General features: G+C 47.7%; 3 protein-coding genes across 8 annotated transcripts; 2 read left to right on the plus strand and 1 right to left on the minus strand.

Moving 5' to 3' along the window:
- The first annotated feature begins 1,434 nt into the window (after positions 1-1,434).
- LOC136199426 (uncharacterized) lies at positions 1,435-13,427 on the plus strand. 5 transcript variants are annotated; one of them, XM_065989611.1, is made up of 4 exons: positions 1,435-5,683; positions 5,741-5,866; positions 5,919-6,134; positions 6,191-6,411. In XM_065989611.1, exon 1 carries the CDS (start codon positions 2,293-2,295, stop codon positions 5,419-5,421), a length of 3,129 nt encoding a protein of 1,042 aa, XP_065845683.1. In that variant the 5' UTR covers positions 1,435-2,292; the 3' UTR covers positions 5,422-5,683; positions 5,741-5,866; positions 5,919-6,134; positions 6,191-6,411. The 5 variants fall into 5 exon arrangements, with proteins under 5 accessions (XP_065845683.1, XP_065845686.1, XP_065845687.1 ...); XM_065989614.1 differs by having other exon boundaries at positions 1,435-1,934; positions 1,981-5,683; positions 5,919-6,411; XM_065989615.1 differs by lacking the exons at positions 5,919-6,134; positions 6,191-6,411 and adding an exon at positions 13,002-13,427.
- Positions 6,803-10,464, minus strand: LOC136199425 (uncharacterized). Its single transcript, XM_065989609.1, has 5 exons — positions 10,362-10,464; positions 9,559-10,310; positions 7,516-9,510; positions 7,426-7,462; positions 6,803-7,369 (listed from the first exon to the last, which is right to left on the minus strand). The coding sequence occupies exons 1-5, from the start codon at positions 10,429-10,431 to the stop codon at positions 6,933-6,935; spliced, it is 3,291 nt and encodes a 1,096-aa protein (XP_065845681.1). The 5' UTR covers positions 10,432-10,464; the 3' UTR covers positions 6,803-6,932.
- Positions 13,428-13,601: 174 nt separating the features above from the next.
- On the plus strand, positions 13,602-18,827 carry LOC136199423 (uncharacterized). Of its 2 annotated transcripts, none has more exons than XM_065989608.1 (5): positions 13,602-13,774; positions 13,829-13,977; positions 14,040-14,112; positions 14,171-14,330; positions 14,380-18,827. In XM_065989608.1, the coding sequence occupies exon 5, from the start codon at positions 14,857-14,859 to the stop codon at positions 18,619-18,621; it is 3,765 nt and encodes a 1,254-aa protein (XP_065845680.1). In that variant the 5' UTR covers positions 13,602-13,774; positions 13,829-13,977; positions 14,040-14,112; positions 14,171-14,330; positions 14,380-14,856; the 3' UTR covers positions 18,622-18,827. The 2 variants fall into 2 exon arrangements, with proteins under 2 accessions (XP_065845680.1, XP_065845679.1); XM_065989607.1 differs by having other exon boundaries at positions 13,829-13,878.
- Positions 18,828-18,829: the final 2 nt, after the last annotated feature.

Consider the following 18,829-nt stretch of genomic DNA (forward strand, 5'->3'; position numbering starts at 1 on the left):
TTCTATGACTAATATTCCTTACCACTAGATGTTTGAATCAAGTGAACGCATTGAAAAGCTGGAGCAGCAACTGAAAGGAAGCAAAGCCAGAGGAGGACAAAGAGATTCGTCTAGTATTCTGCCATCTCGTCTTCACCTCAATAATGACGTTATCTAATAAAGGAGGAACGCCCACATCAAAGCGGAGAAAATCCTGATACTCTTCCTAATGCTATCTATTATATTTGGAGTGCTTAGGGAAATCAGTGAATCGTCTCAAGAGTTCTCACTGGATTTCAACCGAATCACCGGGGGCGGATCTCACGTCAAAACGGCAACTAATTCGTTCATCATCATCGTCCACGCCATCTCAGCAGCTGCGTTTATATGCATTGACGATTCCGATTCCGATGAGGAGCTTGTGACATCGACTTGGGATCGATGATGAGATCTATATAGTTTATCTCGTTGAAGGAACGTTGGCAATCGTTCGAGGCGAGTCGTCAAGCCCGGCGGCGAATACGGATTGACGTGCATTAAAACTGGCCGTCGGCCTATATGTCTGTTTTTCTTTAAGCTGATCTTACCTCTACTAACGGGCAAAGTGGAGCGAACCCGTAAGCTCGATGAGAGAAAGTAGTCTCGCGTGGCCAGACCCTTCCCCAAATATCACAAGGAAAGGGTCTGGGGACATCCCTTTGATCTTCTGGTGTTCCGCTCCCCCATTAACGGGGGGAGCGGAACACCAGAAGATCAAAGGGATGTCCCCAGTCCCTGTGATATTTATATCAAACAGGGGAAGGGTCTGGCCACGCGAGACTAGAGAAAGTAGGAGCACTGTGGGTGCGCTAAATTAGTATGCATGATGATCTCAAAGGCTATACAATGCGACGCGCCATTCGTGGGTGTGGCGCGCGTGTGGCGAAGTCTCGCCGTGGGAAAGGTCAAGGCATTTCCCATTCGTGTGTTGGGATTGAGTGAGAGAAAACGAATGGTGTAAGAGAAACTCAAATAACGGAAAGTCAGAAGAAAGCCTCAGACGTAGTGTCTCAAGGACGTCAAGTAAGCTGTCAATTCCAATGGGATTCTTCAAATAGAAATGCTACTCAACAACCGCTATTTTATCTCATCTTATGTCACTTCCACTCCTACTGGTATTTCTCAATTCCCCGTGCGCGTTCTTTGTGACCTCACTTTCAACATTCTCCGTGACTAAGCTCCGTCATTACTGTACCGCGAAAGTTTCGTAAACCAAATATATGAATTGCCCTTCCTGGGATACGTCAAACGATGTGCGCCTTTTTTCAACTCTCGAAGTGCACCACTCCACGAAGGCACGAAGATGATGAGTCATTGAAATGGAGGAGGTCCACACTGTGGTGCTATTTGTCAATAATCATGATCGCATAGTGAAAGCATCCAAGGTGGTCCTTCTGACGGTGCAAGCATTCGTCATCACCGCGCCGCCCCCAATCTCACGCTATAAAGGAAGGCTTTTCACCGAAGTTCCTCACTCGTTCTCAACGTCAACTGCAAGACAACGCTTTCGTCCAGAGAAAGGCTTCCGACATGAGCGATTCTGACAAAGCGCAGCCGATAATCCTTCCGTCTTTGGGCAATGAGTTCCAACTTGGACAGTTCTACAACGCTCACACGAACAAGTTCTACGACGGCTTCTCCGCTTGGAAGGCTGAGGAGGTGGAGAAAACGCAGCGCATCGCCCACAACACGCACACCGAGTTCTTTCTCTCCACGAGCGACGAGAAGCGCAACGAGAACGCGGGGCTCGACGTCGAAGGATCCGTTTCGCTCAAGCTCGCTTTCCTTTCTGCTTCGGGCTCCGCAAAATACTTGAGCGAGACGAAGTCGCACGCGTACGAGGCGCGCGTCGGCGCTACGTGCCGGGTGAAGACTCGCGAGAGGTGGATGCCCATGGAGCAGATGATGAACTTGAAGTACGACATGGTGCTCGCGAATCCTGACTATACTCACTTCGTCTAGAGAGTCGTTGAGGGCGGCCAAGCCCATCTCTCGTTCACCAAGAAATGTTCGAGTTCCGATGAAGAGACCGAGATTAAAGGATCGCTCTCCGGTGCTCTAAAGACGCTCGTTACCGTCGAGGGTAGTCTCGCTCTGGACAAGAAAGACGCGTTGGAAAAGGAGCAGTCGTCTTGCGAAGTCAAGCTTACATGCGACTACGATCCTCCGAATCCAATAGTGACGTTTGCAGATGCAATCGAAGAGGCCGCGCACTTGCCCCAGCGCCTCCAAGGAAAGACGCACACGCTCACTGTGCATCTCTTGCCTGTCCATATGCTGGACTCTCGTGCCTTGCGTATTTCCCGATCTCTAGATCAAACGGACATGTCTGACGTGTCAGCTGTACTTGACAATTTTCAGCAAGCTCGACTGGAACTTGATTACACCAGCAAAGAAGTCGTCAATAAGAAATGGTTTCCCAACATCTACAAGCAAGTGCAGATTGTGGAGAAACATCTGAAGGACGCCTACGTCTCTTTTAAGAACGTCTGCACGACAATCCTTCCTCAGCTTCGAAGTGCTCGCGCCTTGGACGAAAGCACACGGCAACTGAAAGCCAAATTGCGAAATGCAATTAAAGAAGCAGAGAATGCAGTAAAAATAGCATGTCATTTTGTGAAAGCGAAGGAGAAGGAGAACATAGCGATTGACCGCATCCTCAAAGAAGCCCATGGACATCAGATAATCAATGACCTGACGAATGAAGTATCGACCAAGTCTCATTGCCTGAGTCTCTCGCTAGCGGCGGTTGACACCAAGACGCATTGCTCGCAGAAAAAGTTGGGTCGCTGCAAAAAACTGATCACTTCGTGTTTGAGCTCGCCCGCTGCACAAGATGACGTCGACGTCGACGACGACGACGACGACGACGATGACAACGACGACGATGACGATGACGATGACGATGCCGAGTGGTTTGAGAATGACTCTATTGTGCGAAACATTTTCTCAAACCTCGAGACCCTAGGAGAAACAAAGAAAATCAACGAAGAGGGAAAGGTGCTTGAAAGTATGAAGTATTGCATCGGTCGCATTGCAAAGATCACGCAACCTCGCAAGATCGCTGTATCTTGCGGTAATGTCGTCGTGGTGGACGAGCGTGGAATGATACGCGAAGCTTTTTTTCACGGCCAGCCCACTGGCGTCCGCGCAAAGGAGGAGAAGAAGGAAGAGAAGAAGGAGGAGCTGCCGTTTGTCAGCGTGCAGTGGAACGATGAGAGCCCAGACGATGACATTGCCAAGTGCCGCATCACGTTCTGGAAAATCTGTGACGACACCGAGAAGCCTCCTAGCAATGACGAAGATGTTACTCGCCGGAAGAGCCAGCATACAGACGTTAAAATCGTGACTTCTTCAAAGGTTACCTTTCCGGAAGGGCTCCTAGAAGACGGCTGCTACTACGGCTTGTCTGTCCAGACCCTCTCCAAGTTCTTCGGTTTGTCGCCGTCTTCCGATGCAGTTGTGCTTCAGACAAGTCGAGCCCCGTCTATCGTGTCTAAGATCGTGGAATTCTACAGAGTCGGTCAAAAGAAGTCTATTCTAAGATCCGGATGGGAACTAGACAAGAAGACTAATTTCTTGGTCGTTGGGCGCGAAACAGACAAGAGTTGCACAAGGAGAGACCTTAAGACGGGGAAAGTCGCTGTCGACCTGGTTGACGTTATGCCCGAGTATGAACCCTATATTCGGGCACCGGAAGATGACAAAAATGCGAAAGTCGTATTGATGACGGGTGAAAGCGGCCACGGCAAGAGCACTCACATCAACGGTTTCTTCAATTGGATCTTCAGAATCTCACCACAAGATCCTATCCGACTTCTGCTCGTTGATGACCGCAAACACAGCGGCCTGCACGCGGTCACGAAGAAGATCACGGTGTACCGAATTCGGCCTCATGAAGGTTGCAGAATCAATGAGCCGCTCTATCTGATTGATAGTCCCGGTTTCGGTGATACGGAGGGTATCGAAGCCGACGAGTACGTTGCTCGAACGTACACGGCGCTTTTTCAGCTTATTACCAAGATCGACTGCGTTGCTCTAGCGATGCGTGCAACCGAGAATCGCTGCGGTCCGAAGACGAAAGCTGTTCTGCACAATATCCTTCACCAGTTCGGAAAAAACGTGAAAGACAACATCATAGCGCTACTGACGTTTGCTGACGCCGCAAAGCCGCCCGCTTTGCTTGCACTCGATGAAGTGAAGGTACCTTTACATCAGAGCGTCAAGATTAACAACGCTTTCTTTGTGTGTGCTGGAATGCCCAAGCAAGGTGACTTGGACGTGTTTGATCAGTTCTATTGGCGCCTGTACGAAGCCGGAAATGAAAGAATGTTTGAAGCCATTCAGCACCTCGTGGCTGTTCCTGCAGGACAGAGCGCGAAAGTAACAGAAGAGCGTACAAAGTTGAACGGGCACCTGTCGTTTCTCCGCGAGTCTATTATCAATTCTGTGAACCGCGGGAATAAAATCAGTGCTGACTTGGACATCATGAAACTCGGCATCACGGCTCCTCCAAATGCTTTGATCCAAGTAACAGTCCCCGTAACCACAAGAACGGATCTTCCTCCTGGCATCCACACGACATTGTGCAATGTCTGCAACTTCACTTGCCATCTCGAGTGCCCAATTGCTGGCAATGAAAAAAAGGGTTGTAGGGCAATGGATAATCACGGTTATTGCAGAATATGCCCACGCAAATGCAAGTGGGATGCACATCGCGATGACACATTTTATTATGAAACCGTTGACAAGTTGGTACAACGGCGCAATGACGAAATCATCGCGCAGTGGAGCGACAACGGAAAAAGTGTCGAATCTGCTCTTCTTAAGCTTATCACTGAGTTCATCAAAGAACAGAAAACCATTCTGGCAAGCCTTCATAGTATGCACGATCTGCACAAGCAACTCTGTCTTATTGCACTGCGTCATAATCCAAAAGGTATCCTCGACTACGTCGACAGTTTGATCGTTGAAGCTAAAACTCGAGGAGCAACCTCAGAAGTCAAAGCTCTCTATGTGGCTCGAGACGTCATCAACTTATCCGACGCCGTTGGCAAAGATGCTGATACTGCGACAAAGAGCAGCGAAATGATGAACAAGGTCATGGAGAAGGTCAAAACTGCTCTTGAAGGGCGAGTGAAAATGTCGAAAGAAGAACGTCTCACAACGCAAAATCAGCCAAGCACTTTCTACTACGAAATACACAAGATGCTCCCGAAGAGTTATCAACAGAGAGTTCCTAAGCCAGTGAAGCCGTTGGCAATACGGAAAGTAAGTGCTTTTATAGGCGTCGCAGAAGCATCAACGGTGGATTTCAAAACGGACCTTCAGTGTGTCATCAGCGTCATCAAAGTTCTTCTTAACGACGGCATCTTTGCCATGTTCCAGTCGAAAGAAAGCTGAGCAGTACAGTTCCCTGAGCTGAATGGAATCTTTTATGTAACCTATCTACACAGCGTACTTGTCACACGTTTCTTGCATGTCTTCTTTTTGTCAATGATCCTAAAGAGGGGTCCCCTGTGCTAGGCCTATCCAGTTCCCTTCTGCGAAGTTTTCGCTGGCCAACATGCGCCTTCTCGTTCCTTCTTCTTCCTTTTCCTTTCATCATCGTAGTCGCAAGTTGCGCGTGCTCGTCGCACCATGAATCCTAAACACGTCGGCGTTCGTAGGTGGCAATTAATTAAAACAACAGAATTGATTATTCTCAATTTTTCTCACCAAGGGAGGCATCAAAGATATTCTATTCGAGGCATCGACCGTTTCCGTTTCGGTCTTTCCAGGGAGCCCGGAGACGCGCGTTAGCAGAAGCACTTCGCAGCCAAATTTCCCATTACCCGTCGCTCCGGACGTAAGTTGGCGTTGGCATTCGGTTCACTTTCATTTACAACACCGTCTCGCAGAGATCTAAAGACGGGGACCCCGTCTCGTCCGAAGAGAGATGCAAGAGAGCACGGGGGGAAGCGATCTCCTCTCTCCGTCCCTGTCGAAAGGCAAAGAAGAGCGACGTTCGCTCGTCGAGCGAACTGTGATAATCGTTCGAGACGAATCGTCGGGCGGCGGATACGGATTGACCGTGAGCGGAGATAATCCCGTTTTCGTGCAATCAATCAAGCAAGGTACGTTGGGGGGGATTCCTGCTATATTATCACTGCCGCCTCCCGCGCTTTCGCAGCGCTGCTGCATTGCGAACGAATAAAAGCAATGACTACTCACTGCTGTTTCCCAAACGGTTAGATAGTCGTACCACGAAGGTGAAAAGCGGAGCTGAAAGAGGCAGCTACTTCACTGGTACTATAAGCCGGGCATATGTACGTCGCGCTATTTGTACGTAGCGAGCACAGGCTGCATGGCACACAAGCCGCATCAAACCAAATACCAAATTTGATCAGTCTATGGCCAGCGCTGGAAATAAGCACTCTTTTCTAGCAATCGTTTTATGTCAATTTATTTCTCAATGGTGAGATTCGACATGAAGCGTGTGGCGCGGAGTCTTGCCGTGGGAACGGTCTAGAGGATCCTCGCACCTAAGCGGAACCTTAAGAAGCGAACATTAGAAAAAAGGTCATTATTGTAGTAGTTGTATTTCGAGGACGTGTCGATTCATGGGTGCTCTAGTTAGTGCAGCGTGTCAGCACTTTATCTTGGACTAAGTACTGTAGGTGCACTGTACCATGCAGGTTCCGGCAGGACAGCAGCATGCAGAAGCACTTTACTCGAAGCTCTGCAACTCGTGCGCGGATCCATGGCAACGAAAGCGGAGAACTTACTGCTTTTACTACCAATTAACGTAAGAAAATTTGCTCAAAAATTCAAGGCGACAATTAAGTATAGAAAATACAAATACGTGCCACTGCTTTTCACTATAAAAGTGCTGCAGTAATAGGTTTTTAAAAGTGCAACTTTCGCTCGGCTATTTACAGTAATGTGCACAATTTTTGGAATACTCCTCGCGACTCCGACCGAGATAACTTTTTCGATAAATCGTCCAATAATTCGTCCGACCGAGAACACTTTTTCGATAAATCGTCCAATAATTCGTCCGACTGAGAACACTTTTTTGATAAATCGTTCAATAATTCATCCGGTAGATGAAAAACTTCAGCAGCCGTTGCTTTCCTATTTGCTTTGCAAAGAGCGATGCACAGCGCTCTAACTGATGCAGAATTTGAGGTGCACTGCATCCATTCTTGTAAAGCTTGGTAAGCTTTTTCCCGGCACTCTTTGTTGTCACTTTCAATCTGTTCAAGCTTGGTATCAGGAACAGAAAGTTTTCGAGCAATGCGCTTCCATTCAGAAGCAATCTCATCACTCAGGTCATCTAGCTCGTCCCGTGAAGGCTTTCTTTCTAGTGCTGCAATACAGTAGATACGTAAAACGTGAATACAAAATCTAACAAAACCAGTGTACCTTTTTGTGAATCCTGAGATTCAGAAGGAGAGACATTCTGAAGATCTTATTCGGTAATATAATACACGCAGAAATAACTATTTGTCCTACCTCTTTCTTGTACCAGCGATGAACCAGTTTCAGATGTTTGTTTGAAATGCATCTTTTGGATTTGTATAGAACTGGAGCCGGCGTACGATCCGAATTCTTCGGATTACAGCTGTTCGTCTGTTTTACTAAACTGCCATCGTTTGGTGGTTGATAAAGCGGGTCTCCAGCATCTTTGCGTCTGATGCAATCAGAAACTTGGTAGTAGTATTCAAGCGTCAGCCCCGTCATTCCTCGCTTCTTTGCGTCTGTAATACTGTTCTCTATTAGCTCTCGAATTTCAGGAGCCCTCTTTGAAACCGATGACATTGCCTCATTTTTGTCTCCATCCCAGCTAATTGAGACAATGATACAAGTGCCTTTATCATAAAACAACAGCTCAAGCACCAGCCTGTTTCCTATTTTGAAATGGCAACGAGAACGATCAAGATCACATTCAGGAAACGTTCGTGCACATTTTGTCACAATTCGAAAGAAGAAAGCTTGAGGAATCTTCTGCACTTTGTAGGGATAAATGATAATGGGTGGAGGAAAAGATTCGTCGTCCGCGCTTGGACGATGATTCTCCCAGATACAGAAATCGTTTTGCTGCCGTTGCGAGAGCATGCACGGAATGAGGAAGTCCGAAGGAGAAGCTTTAGGTAAATCGCATAAAATGTCTAGCGTTCTTAACACTTCTAAAACTTGATCATAATCTTTGAGATCAACCTCTGCTTCTGCTAGCTTGGCCTGGACTATGTCTTCGCTGCATTCTCCCGTTTTACAGAGCTGTCGCCACTCGCGTTGATACATACCCTCCCGAGGCTCTTTAGCGGTTACAAATGCGGCAACAGTACTGATCAGCCATTTAGGATCAACAATGACAACTTTAGCCAGCTTAGGAACGTCCCAGAAATAAAAGATTACGCCAACGCTGTTTAGAAACCTTAGAGCAAGCTGCGCTTCTTTGTCAGATTTTATTCCACAGAGAAAAGAAATTATAACAGCTTCACTGACGCTAATAATCTTTCCCTCTGTCCACGAAACAAGAGACAGCTCGAAACGAACCCACGCCACTGGCATAGGAACTTCTTCGTTTTTTTCGGACCAATATTTTCTTGAAGAATTGTCAAGTATGGAAGTTATTTTTTCGACGCCTTTACAACGCTCAGCTGAGTCTGTTTGCCCAGACTTGGTGTTATCAATCGAAAAGAACCACCATCCGTTTTCTAGGTTTCTGACAATATGATCTTCGCACTTTAAGTCACTGATCAATTCGCTAAGTTCATTATTCTGAGATTCCAAGAAGTCTTTATAATTTGGCATTTTTGACGCTTCATCAATGTGAGTAGCGGCGATTAAAACAGCCGGATATTTGACACCTAAGTCTTTCCCCAAATAAGAGGAATGCGTTTGAGAAGGACCATGGCTTATGCTAATTGATGTGAACCAGTGCCGAAGGAAGTCTCGGTTGTACTCAATACATTCCAACTCAAGAGGCACATCCTTTAAATTGCCTCCAGGACGAAAAGCCGATTGTGCCCTGTCACCAAGGGGCTTGCTGATGTCAAAAACCAGTAAATACACGCAAACCTTGTACTCAGATTCGATTGGCATTAGAGCAGCGTGAGAAGTTAAGTATCTTTCTTGCCCACCTAAATCCCAGAGAAGCTTTGAGCTGACTTCAAAATTCGCGAGAGCTTCACTTGACTGCAGGTACGTGGCAATCATTTTCTGCTTTTCATCTGTTAATTTTTTATTATTAACAGCAGTCTTGAAAGCGCGCTTGAGTTGCAAGACAAGCTTTGAACTGGCTTCCAAATTCGGAAGACTTGCGAGAGCTTTACTTAACTGGAGACACATGGCCAGTTCAGCTGCTCTCTTTTTAGCGCGCCGTTCTTCCTCCCGAGCAGCAGCAATGACGTCATTTTCAGTGATCACTACGAAGTCCTCTAAAAGATCATCACTTATCAAATCTGCATTTTGAGTTTTCCATCTGGATGTATCAGTTGCTAGGCTCTGAGATCAAAGATATTTTAAAATTGATAATGGGAAAAATAAACTAACTTGATTCTTTTGTTTTGTAATGACGTAACCAGCAGCAAGACATTTATCTAAATTTGCCTTCTCGTATTCTTCTTCAGTCCAGGCTTGCTGACCGGTCTTTCCTTCTGCTGCTGTTACAGCCACGTAAATAGCACCCCCGTCCGTGCTTGGGTTTTGTGCTTTAAAGGGGCGATCCAAGAAGGAGTCTATTAGGCACGATTTTCCCGCACCGTCTTGACCAACCACCATCACGCGGTATCGATTTACAGGAACTGAGCCAGAATCAAGAGCTTGCTGGTAAATGCTATGAAGCATAGTTTCTTCTGTTTCCTCGGCCTCTGTCGAGTCTGAACCCGACATCTCGTTGCGATCAGAAGTCTTAGTTTTATCCTCTATGGAGAAGCAAGACGTCTCATCCTCATCCTCACATCTCTTCTCTCGGGATATTTTCCAGTCACGCTTAGGCTTAGTTTTGACAAGCGTCGGTTTTATTGAAGAGGTACCGACAGTTGTCCTATCTATGACTTCATGATCATCATACTTCTCATTAAAAACTTCGTTCTCGCATTCTTGCGATGCCGTATCTGCGTCCGTTGAAAAAACAGAGTAGCGGATGCTCGTCTCCTTCTCCTCCTGCGTCTCGTGATTGTACTCATCAGCTTCAACTTTAGGCTCCTTTCGATTCTCGGCAATGTCATCCTCGAAATCGGAGTTGCCTTGCGCTTTCACGTATTCTAGCACTTCTTCTTTAGTAATCTTTTCGCTTGTCGAAACTAAGAGTATTTTTAAAGGCGTTTCTTCCAATTCCAAGCTCTCAAACTTACAGTCCTGCCTGTTCTCGCCAATACTGCATTCGGGAGAGTCTAAGTCAGCAAGAGAGGATAAGCGGCTCATCTTCCAGCCTGATGTAGTACTCAATTGCGTGTCATGAGGTGAACTCGTGATATAAACTCCCACTTCTGATGGCTCCGCCTTCTTTTTATAAGCATGTATATGACTCCACAAACCCCTTGAAAAAAATCTTCTGGCACCCACACCACCTTATGCAAGAGAGACTGAAGACGTGAAGGGCAGATATGCACGACGGCCACACGCTCAATTTTTCCATATTTTATTTCCACAGACGCACGCAGTACAAAAATCATTCTACCGAAAATCTAACGTGTCTCATGGCCTTTCTTCTCTCCTTTGGTCTTCGTCCATTATTTTTCTTCAGCGCGCGACCTAAAAAATGGTATTAGTCACTGTAAAATAATCGTCGTACCTACCTTTTGGTTTGCGTCCGTATTAGCGTAACCCAGGCTACACCGCGCGGAGGTTCGGACGCTTCGTAGCCCAGGGAAGTCTTCGCAAAGCGATGACTCCCTTCCAAAAATTGTCGGGTGAGTTGCGCGTCATCGGCCACCCCACGTGTACCCGCCTGGATGAGAGTCGGTCCCTAATACCGAAGTCCCCCGGCGCGGTGGTACAAGCAAACCCTTCGGTATGTGTTCCAGAGAAGAACCGGGGCTACTGGAAGTGGAGAACGGCCGACCACTGTTTGTAGAGGCCGACAAGAAAGACAGTGCAATGCCCGAAATGCCTTCACCTGAGCCGGATCATCGTCGGTCTAATCGTGCTATCGGGTGAGAAAAGTGCCGGCAACCAGACCGTTTTTGAACACCCCCTCCAAGCCGTAACCGCTCGAGCCTAGCGCGGTTCGTGCTTGTTAGCAACAATAAGACCTAAGCGATCGTTCTGCCCAGTGCGCGTACCGAGGCCGAAGCCCCCCTTCGCCCTGCCTACGGGCTCCGGCACGGATTATCCGTGGGCCACGCTGATCCGACACCCAGACTTGCCTTTTGCCTTCCCCCGAGCCGGTCCGTTCAAGAACGAGACGTAGCGAACCACGCCGCATCCACCCTCAGCCGCAACTGAGGGGAAATCGGTGTGCTCTTCGCTTTTCAATCGTGTAGCTCCGCCCAGCGCGCTCATTGGTCCGTGGAGGTCACGTGTGACTCGCCTAGCGCTCTCAATGGTGGAAACGAATAGGTGCGAAATTATAAACCGTTGATTAGTCAGCAATTGACGCCTCAAGGCTCAAGTTTCAAGATGGCGATCGATAAGCCTCGTGGCCGCGTGGACGCCTTTTCTCTCTTCTTCACGCTATCGTCGACCTTCCAGATATCGAAGACAAGCCAGGTACACTAGACTAGCACGCTATAGCTAAGAAAATGGCGGATCTCTTCGATCGGGCATCGATCGACGCCACCGCGAGACTTAATTGCGCGTCTCGCGCGACGTTTTCGATCGCGTACGACACTGCGAGGATGGTTCGAGTAGCCTTTAGTGCCAAATCTACGACGATTGATCGTTTTTCCACGTAGGTACGCTGTAAAAACGGATCGTATCGACGAAAGCTTCACGTAACTTTGCTCAATCGACTAAAAGACCAGCGAGAATACGATAGAAACGGCAAACGAGGCGAAGGAAAAGCGAAAAAGTCGGCTACAGAGCATTTTTTTGCTAAGGAGGTGTGTCTGATCAATTTGATTACATAATTTCGTAATTAATTAATTCATATTTTAGTTTGCGAGCGCGAAACGGACACGAGATGCACAAGGAAGGATTCTGTTTCAGGAACAGTGGCTGTCGGAGTGATGCCTGAGTATGAACCCTATATCGAGACTCCGAAAAACGACAAAAATGCAAAAGTCGTGCTTATGACGAGTGAGAGCACGCACATCAACGGTTTCTTCAATTGGATCTTCAGAATTTCACCACAAGATCCTATACGACTTCTACTCGTTGATAACCGGAAGCACGGCGGCCTGCACTCGGTCACAAAGACGATAACGGTGCACCGAATTCGGCCTCATACTGGTTGCAGGATCAAACAGCCGCTCTATCTGATTGACAGTCCTGATTTTGGTATCGAAGCCGAAGAGTACGTTGCTCGAACGTACAGGGCGCTCTTCCAGCTCATTACCAAAATCGACGGCGTGCCACTGAGGATCGTTGTGGTCCAAATAAGAAAACTCTCTGCACAACATTCTTCAAACAGTTTGGAACGGACGTGCAGGACAACATTTTGGCGCTCGATAATCGATAGTCACGTGACAGTTATTCTTTTCGGAGGGAACCATGCGAAGAGGGAGCTAGAGATGCTGAACGTATTGGAGAATCAAAATCATGGCAGACACGAATATGACGGAGAAATAAAAAGGAGGAAAAAGAGAACACGTGGAGAAAGGCAGGAGTACTGAAAATCACTGTAATTAGTGAATTCATCAATCATCAAATCGTTGCAAATGTGAAAGGTGTCGTCCGAGGCATTGAAAAATAAACAAATAGTTTGTTCCCACCGAACTCGAAGGACGCGCGTTAACAGATACTTCTTGCAACGAAATTCCCATTCCCCGTCGCTCCGGACGTAAGACGACGTTGGCATTGGGTTCACTTGCATTCCCGACACCGTCTCGCAGAGATCTAGAGACGGGGACCCCGTCTCGTCCGAAGAGAGATGCAAGAGCCAGACGAGGGGCTAGGGACCGAGACATGTGATTCTGCGCAGTAGACGCACGTGACGTAGAACCCCACTTGTCTCTCGTCTCTGTACAGAAGCAAGTGTAGAAGCTCGCATATGATGAAAAAAATCCCAATAATAGGTGTTAGAAACCCGGTTATACTTTTTCAGGGGTTCGTGTTTGCAATTACCGTCGCCGTTTCAAAGCGACGACTATTATCGTTTCGACGATAACCAGAAATCGCTCGAAAATGTTTCTGGCACATTCTAGGGTATTATTTACCTACATATACAAGGTTTCGGTTGAATTTCAGCAGTTGAAGGAGGCTATAGACAAAGAAGAACAGTCTCTTTTTCATGTAATATGCTGAGAAACCTTTGTATGTAGGTAGATGTTACTCTAAAATGTTTTAGAAAATTTTTAAAAGGTTTTTAGATTTTTTGGAATTTTTTCGTCGATTTGCGAGCTTTCACCCTAACACACAAACGAGACAAGTGGGGTTCTATGTCACGTGCGTCTACTGCGCAGAATCACATGTCTCGGTCCCTAGCCCCTCTGAGAGCGCACGGGGGGAAGCGATCTCCTCTCTCCTTCCTATTCGAAAGGCAAAGAAGAGCGACGTTCGCTCGTCGAACGAACGGTAACAATCGTTCGTGACGAATCGTCGGGCGGCGGATACGGATTGACCGTGAGCGGAGATAATCCCGTTTTCGTTCAATCGATCAAGCAAGGTACGTTGGGAAAGAGAATGAAAACGTTCGAATCAACGTTCTTTGTTTGCTTAGGAGGATCTGCTTGGAGAGCTGGAGTTCAATCAGGAGATCGAATTCTTATGGTATGTCTATTTTCGTGACGTCATCCTCGTGACGATGACGCTAAAATGATCAGTATCTGGCGAGAGCTGGACACATTCACGTTGTCCAACTCATCAAAGGCCAGTTTTAATTAATTTACAAATTTAGAAAATTATTTAATTAATTGATTTATTTATTTTAGCTGCGAAAATTGTGAATCTTCGTTTGGCGAGCCCCCTCCCCTTTGCCGGGAAGAGTCGAAACAGTGACGCACAGTGAGCTTAGAGAAAATATTTCCTAATACATATTTTGACGTCACATGCCATGTTTCAGAGAAAGGATGCCAATAGGAAACCCTACGGAACGAGTTCACGCGTTCGGTGCACAGTTGACCTTGTTGTGATGATTGCACTGGCAAGGTTTACTATGCGCGGCTTTCCTCGCAACGCCCACTTCCCCGAAGTCGCTTGAAACTCGATTTTGAAAGCGTCTGGTATCCATTGATTTGCCCGTCTACACTCGATGATTAATTCAATTGTTAGATGCTTTTACCTTGCGGCGGTGACCCCATTGTGGAATTCCTGCATTCCATCAAGACGTTGCAATCATTCACTGCCGCCCTCTTGTCACCGTATTTAAGATCTTATCATCTGGCCTCCACAGACCTCATCGCCATCTTCGCGCTAGACGGTCTGATTTTGTCGTTCGCTCTCGAAACCGAGGCCAAACTCGCAAAGCCATGTTTCAGAGAAAGGGGACCGTGCGGAACGAGGCGAGTTCACGCGTTTGGTGCACTGTTGATCAAGTAGACTCTAAATGGAATTCTAAAAATGGACGTTGTGCATCTACAAGGCGATGAGGCATTGAAATGCAGAATGCCCACCGTTGGGCTATTTGATTATCAATACGGCCTTGTTGATCTCACATGACCGCATAGTGAAAGCATTTAAGGTGATCTTCCTGGAACGCATTGCCATTCACCGCCCACTGTTCAACGTCAACGCGCAGTCGCCCAGAGAATGGCTAACATGACCGATGCTGACAAAGCCCGACCGATCGTTCTTCCGTCCTTGGGAAATGAGTACGAACTCGGACAGTTCTACAACGCGTACACGAACACGTTTTACGACGGCTACTCCGCGTGGAGCGCCGAGCAGGTGAAGAAAACGCAAGTCATCGACGACGGCAAGTCGCACACCGAGTTCTCCTTGTCGACGAACGACGACAAGCGCAACGAGAACGCGGGGCTCGACGTCGAGGGATCCGTTTCCTTGAAGCTCGCCTTGTTTGAGGTGACGGGCTCGGCGAAGTACTTGAACGAGACGAAGTCGCACGCGTACGAGGCGCGCGTCGGCGCCACGTGCCGGGTGAAGACGCGCGAGAGGTGGATGCCCATGGAGCAGATGATGAACCGGAAATACGACATAGTGCTCGGGAATCCCGACTTCACCCACTTCGTTTCGAAAGTCGTTGAAGGCGGCCAAGCCCACATAACGTTCAGTCAGAAATGTTCCAGTTCCGAAGAAGAGACTCAACTCAAAGGAGCCCTCGAAGGCACTTTAAGGAAGTTCGTTACCGTCGAAGGTAAACTCGCCCTGGACAAGAAAGACGAGGTGAAAAAGGAGCAGTCGTCGTGCGAAGTCAAGCTGACAGGCGATTACAATCCTACGAATCCAATAGTGACGTTCGCAGATGCAGTTGAAGAGGCCGCGCACTTGCCTCAACGCCTCCAAGGAAAGACGCACACGTTGACGGTGCGCCTCTTGCCCGTTCATATGCTGGAATCTCGTGCCTTGCGTATTTGCCGGTCTCTAGACCAAACAGACATGATCAACGTGTCTACTGTACTTGGCGATTTTCAGCAAGCTCAACTACAGTTTGATTACACCAGTAAAGAAGTCGTCAATAAAAATTGGTTTCCAAACATCTACGAGCAAGTGCAGAGCATGGCAAGACACTTGAGAGACGCCTACTTCGCTTTCAAAAACGTCTGCAAAACAATCCTTCCTCAGCTTCGAGGTGCTCAAGACGAAACGACGCCGAAACCGACATTGCGAAATGCAATCAAAAAAGCCGAGAATGCGGTAAAAATAGCATATCGTTTCGTCGAAGCAAAGAAGAAGGAGAAGATATCGGTGGACCGCATCATCAAAGAAGCCGATAGACAGCAGATAATCAATGACCTGACAAATGAAGTATCGACTTCATCTCGTTGTCTGAGTCTCTCTCTAGCGGCGGTTGACACCAAGGAACATTGCTTGCAGAAAAAGTTGGGTCGCTGCGAAGAACTGATCACTTTGTGTCTGAGCGGCAGTGAGCTCGCACGAGATGACGATTATTATGCTGACGACTACGACGACGATGACGAATGGTACCAGAATAACTCGACTATCATGCAAAACGTCTTCTCAAACCTTGACACCTTAGGCGAAACAAAGAAAATCAACGAAGAGGGAAAGGTGCTTGAAAGTATGAAGTATTGCATTGGTCGCATTGCCAAGATTAGCAGAATCCCTGTACCCTGCGGTAATATCGTCGCGGTAGACGAGCGTGGAATGATGCGCGAAGCCATTTTTCACGGCCAGCTTACTGGCGTCCGCGTAAATGAAGAGAAAAGGGAAGAGCGGTCTTTCGTCAGCGTGCAGTGGAACGATGAGAGCCTGGGCGACGACATTGCCAGGTGTCGTATCACGTACTGGAAAATCTGTGACGACACCGAAAAGCCTTCTAGCAATGAGGAAGGTGGTGCTCGCCGGAAGAACGAACATAAAGACGTTGAAATCGTGACTTCTTCAAAGGTTACCTTTCCGGAAGGGCTCCTAGAAGACGGCTGTTACTACGGCTTCTCTGTCCAGGCGCTCTCGAAGTTCGTGGGTTTATCGCCGCCTTCCGATGCAGTTGTACTTCAGACTAGTCGAGCGCCGTCAATCGTGTCTAAGATCGTGAAATTCTACAATCATAATAAGACATCCATTGTCAAATCTGGATGGGAACTAGACAAGAAAACTAATTTCCTTGTCGTCGGGCGCCAAACGGATGAGCGTTGCACATGGGGAGACCTTCAGACGGGGAACGTCGCTGTCGACCTGGTTGACGTTATGCCCGAGTATGAACCCTGTATTCAGGCTCCGGAAGATGACAAAGATGCAAAAGTCGTACTGATGACGGGTGAGAGCGGTCACGGCAAGAGCACTCACATCAACGGTTTCTTCAATTGGATCTTCAGAATCTCATCGCAAGATCCTATCCGACTTCTACTCGTTGATGACCGCAAGCACAGCGGCCTGCACTCGGTCACAAAGAAGATCACGGTGTACCGAATTCGGCCTCATACTGGTGCCAGGATCAAAGAGCCGCTCTACGTGATCGACACTCCCGGTTTTGGCAATTTTGAGGGTATCACAGCCGACGAGTACGTTGCTCGAACGTACAGAGCGCTTTTTCGGCTCATTACCAAGATTGACTGCGTCGCCCTTGCGATGCGTGCCTTCGAGAGTCGTAGCAGTCCAAAGACAAAAGCTGTCCTGCACAACATCCTTCACCAGTTTGGATTGAACGTGAAAGACAACATTATAGCGCTGCTCACGTTTGCTGACGCCGCAAAACCGCCCGCTTTGCTCGCACTCGGCGAAGTGAAAGTACCTTTGCACCAGAGCGTCAAAATCAACAATGCTTCGTTTGTGTGCACTGGTGAAGCCGCAGCGTCAGAGTCTAACGAAGATGGCACCGACAGCAAAGAGTTCAGGGAGTTATACTGGCCCCTGTATGAGTCCGGAAACAGAAGAATGTTTGAAGCCATCGAGAACCTCGTTGCCGTACCTGCCGGACAGAGCGCTAAAGTAACAGAAGAGCGTGCGAAGTTAAACGGGCGCCTGTCCTTTCTTCGCGAGTCTATCATCAATTCTGTGAACCGCGGGAATAAAATCAGCGCTGACTTGGACGTCATAAAACTCTGCATCACGGCTCCTTCAAATCGAGATGCCTTGATCAAAGTAAACGTCCGCGAAACCCAACGAATTGATCTTCCTTCTGGAGCCCAATCCACTTTGTGCAATGTCTGCAACTTCACCTGCCACCAAGTGTGTAGCGATGGAAAAGAAACCTGCTGGGCAATGGATGGTCACGGTTATTGCACGCAATGTCCGCGCAAATGCAAGTGGAATGCACACCGTAAAGAGACATTTTATTATGCAACTGTCGACAAGGTGGTAGAACGGGAATTCATCCCGGAGTGGAGCGACGCCGGAAGAAGTGTTGAATCAGCTGTTCTCAGACTTATCAGCGAGTTCATCAAAGAACAGAAAATCATCCTGGAAAGTCTGCATAGCATGCACGACCTTCACAAGCAGCTCTGTGTTATTGCACTGCGCCACAACCCCAAAGGTATTCTGGACTACGTCAACAGTTTAATCGCCAAAGCTAAAGATCGAGGGGCAACCGCAGAAGTCGAAGCTCTCGATGTCGCTAGAGACGTCATCATTTTATCCGACGCCGTTGGCAAAGATGCTAGCGAGAGCAGCGAAATGATGATCAAGGTCATGGAAAAGGTTAAAACTGCTCTTGAAGGGCGAGTGAGAATGTCGACAGAAGAACGTCTCGCAGCGCAGGATGAACCAAGCACGTTCTACTACGAAATATACACAATGCTTCTGCAAAGTTATCAGCGGAAAGTCCCCACGCCGTTGAAGACAGATTTCAAAACGGACTGTGGGAATGTCATCAGGGTCATCGAATTACTTCTTCATGACGGCATCTTTGCCCTGTTCCAGTCGAAAGAAAGGTGAACCGTCCTGTTCGTAAAGCTGAATGAAATCTTTTATGTAACCATGCAAGCTACACGACGTAACTTTTTTTTCTCATTTCACACATTTCCTGCATGTCTTCTTTTTGGCAACTTGTTCGTTTACGTCTAGCTGTCAGTGAAATTGTCAAGGATCCTAACGAGGACCTCCGGCCCTTTCCCCTTTTCTGCATGCATGGGCCTCCTTGTCC

The sequence above is a fragment of the Oscarella lobularis genome, chromosome 1 (genome assembly GCF_947507565.1).
Source record: "Oscarella lobularis chromosome 1, ooOscLobu1.1, whole genome shotgun sequence".
Lineage (NCBI taxonomy): Eukaryota > Metazoa > Porifera > Homoscleromorpha > Homosclerophorida > Oscarellidae > Oscarella > Oscarella lobularis.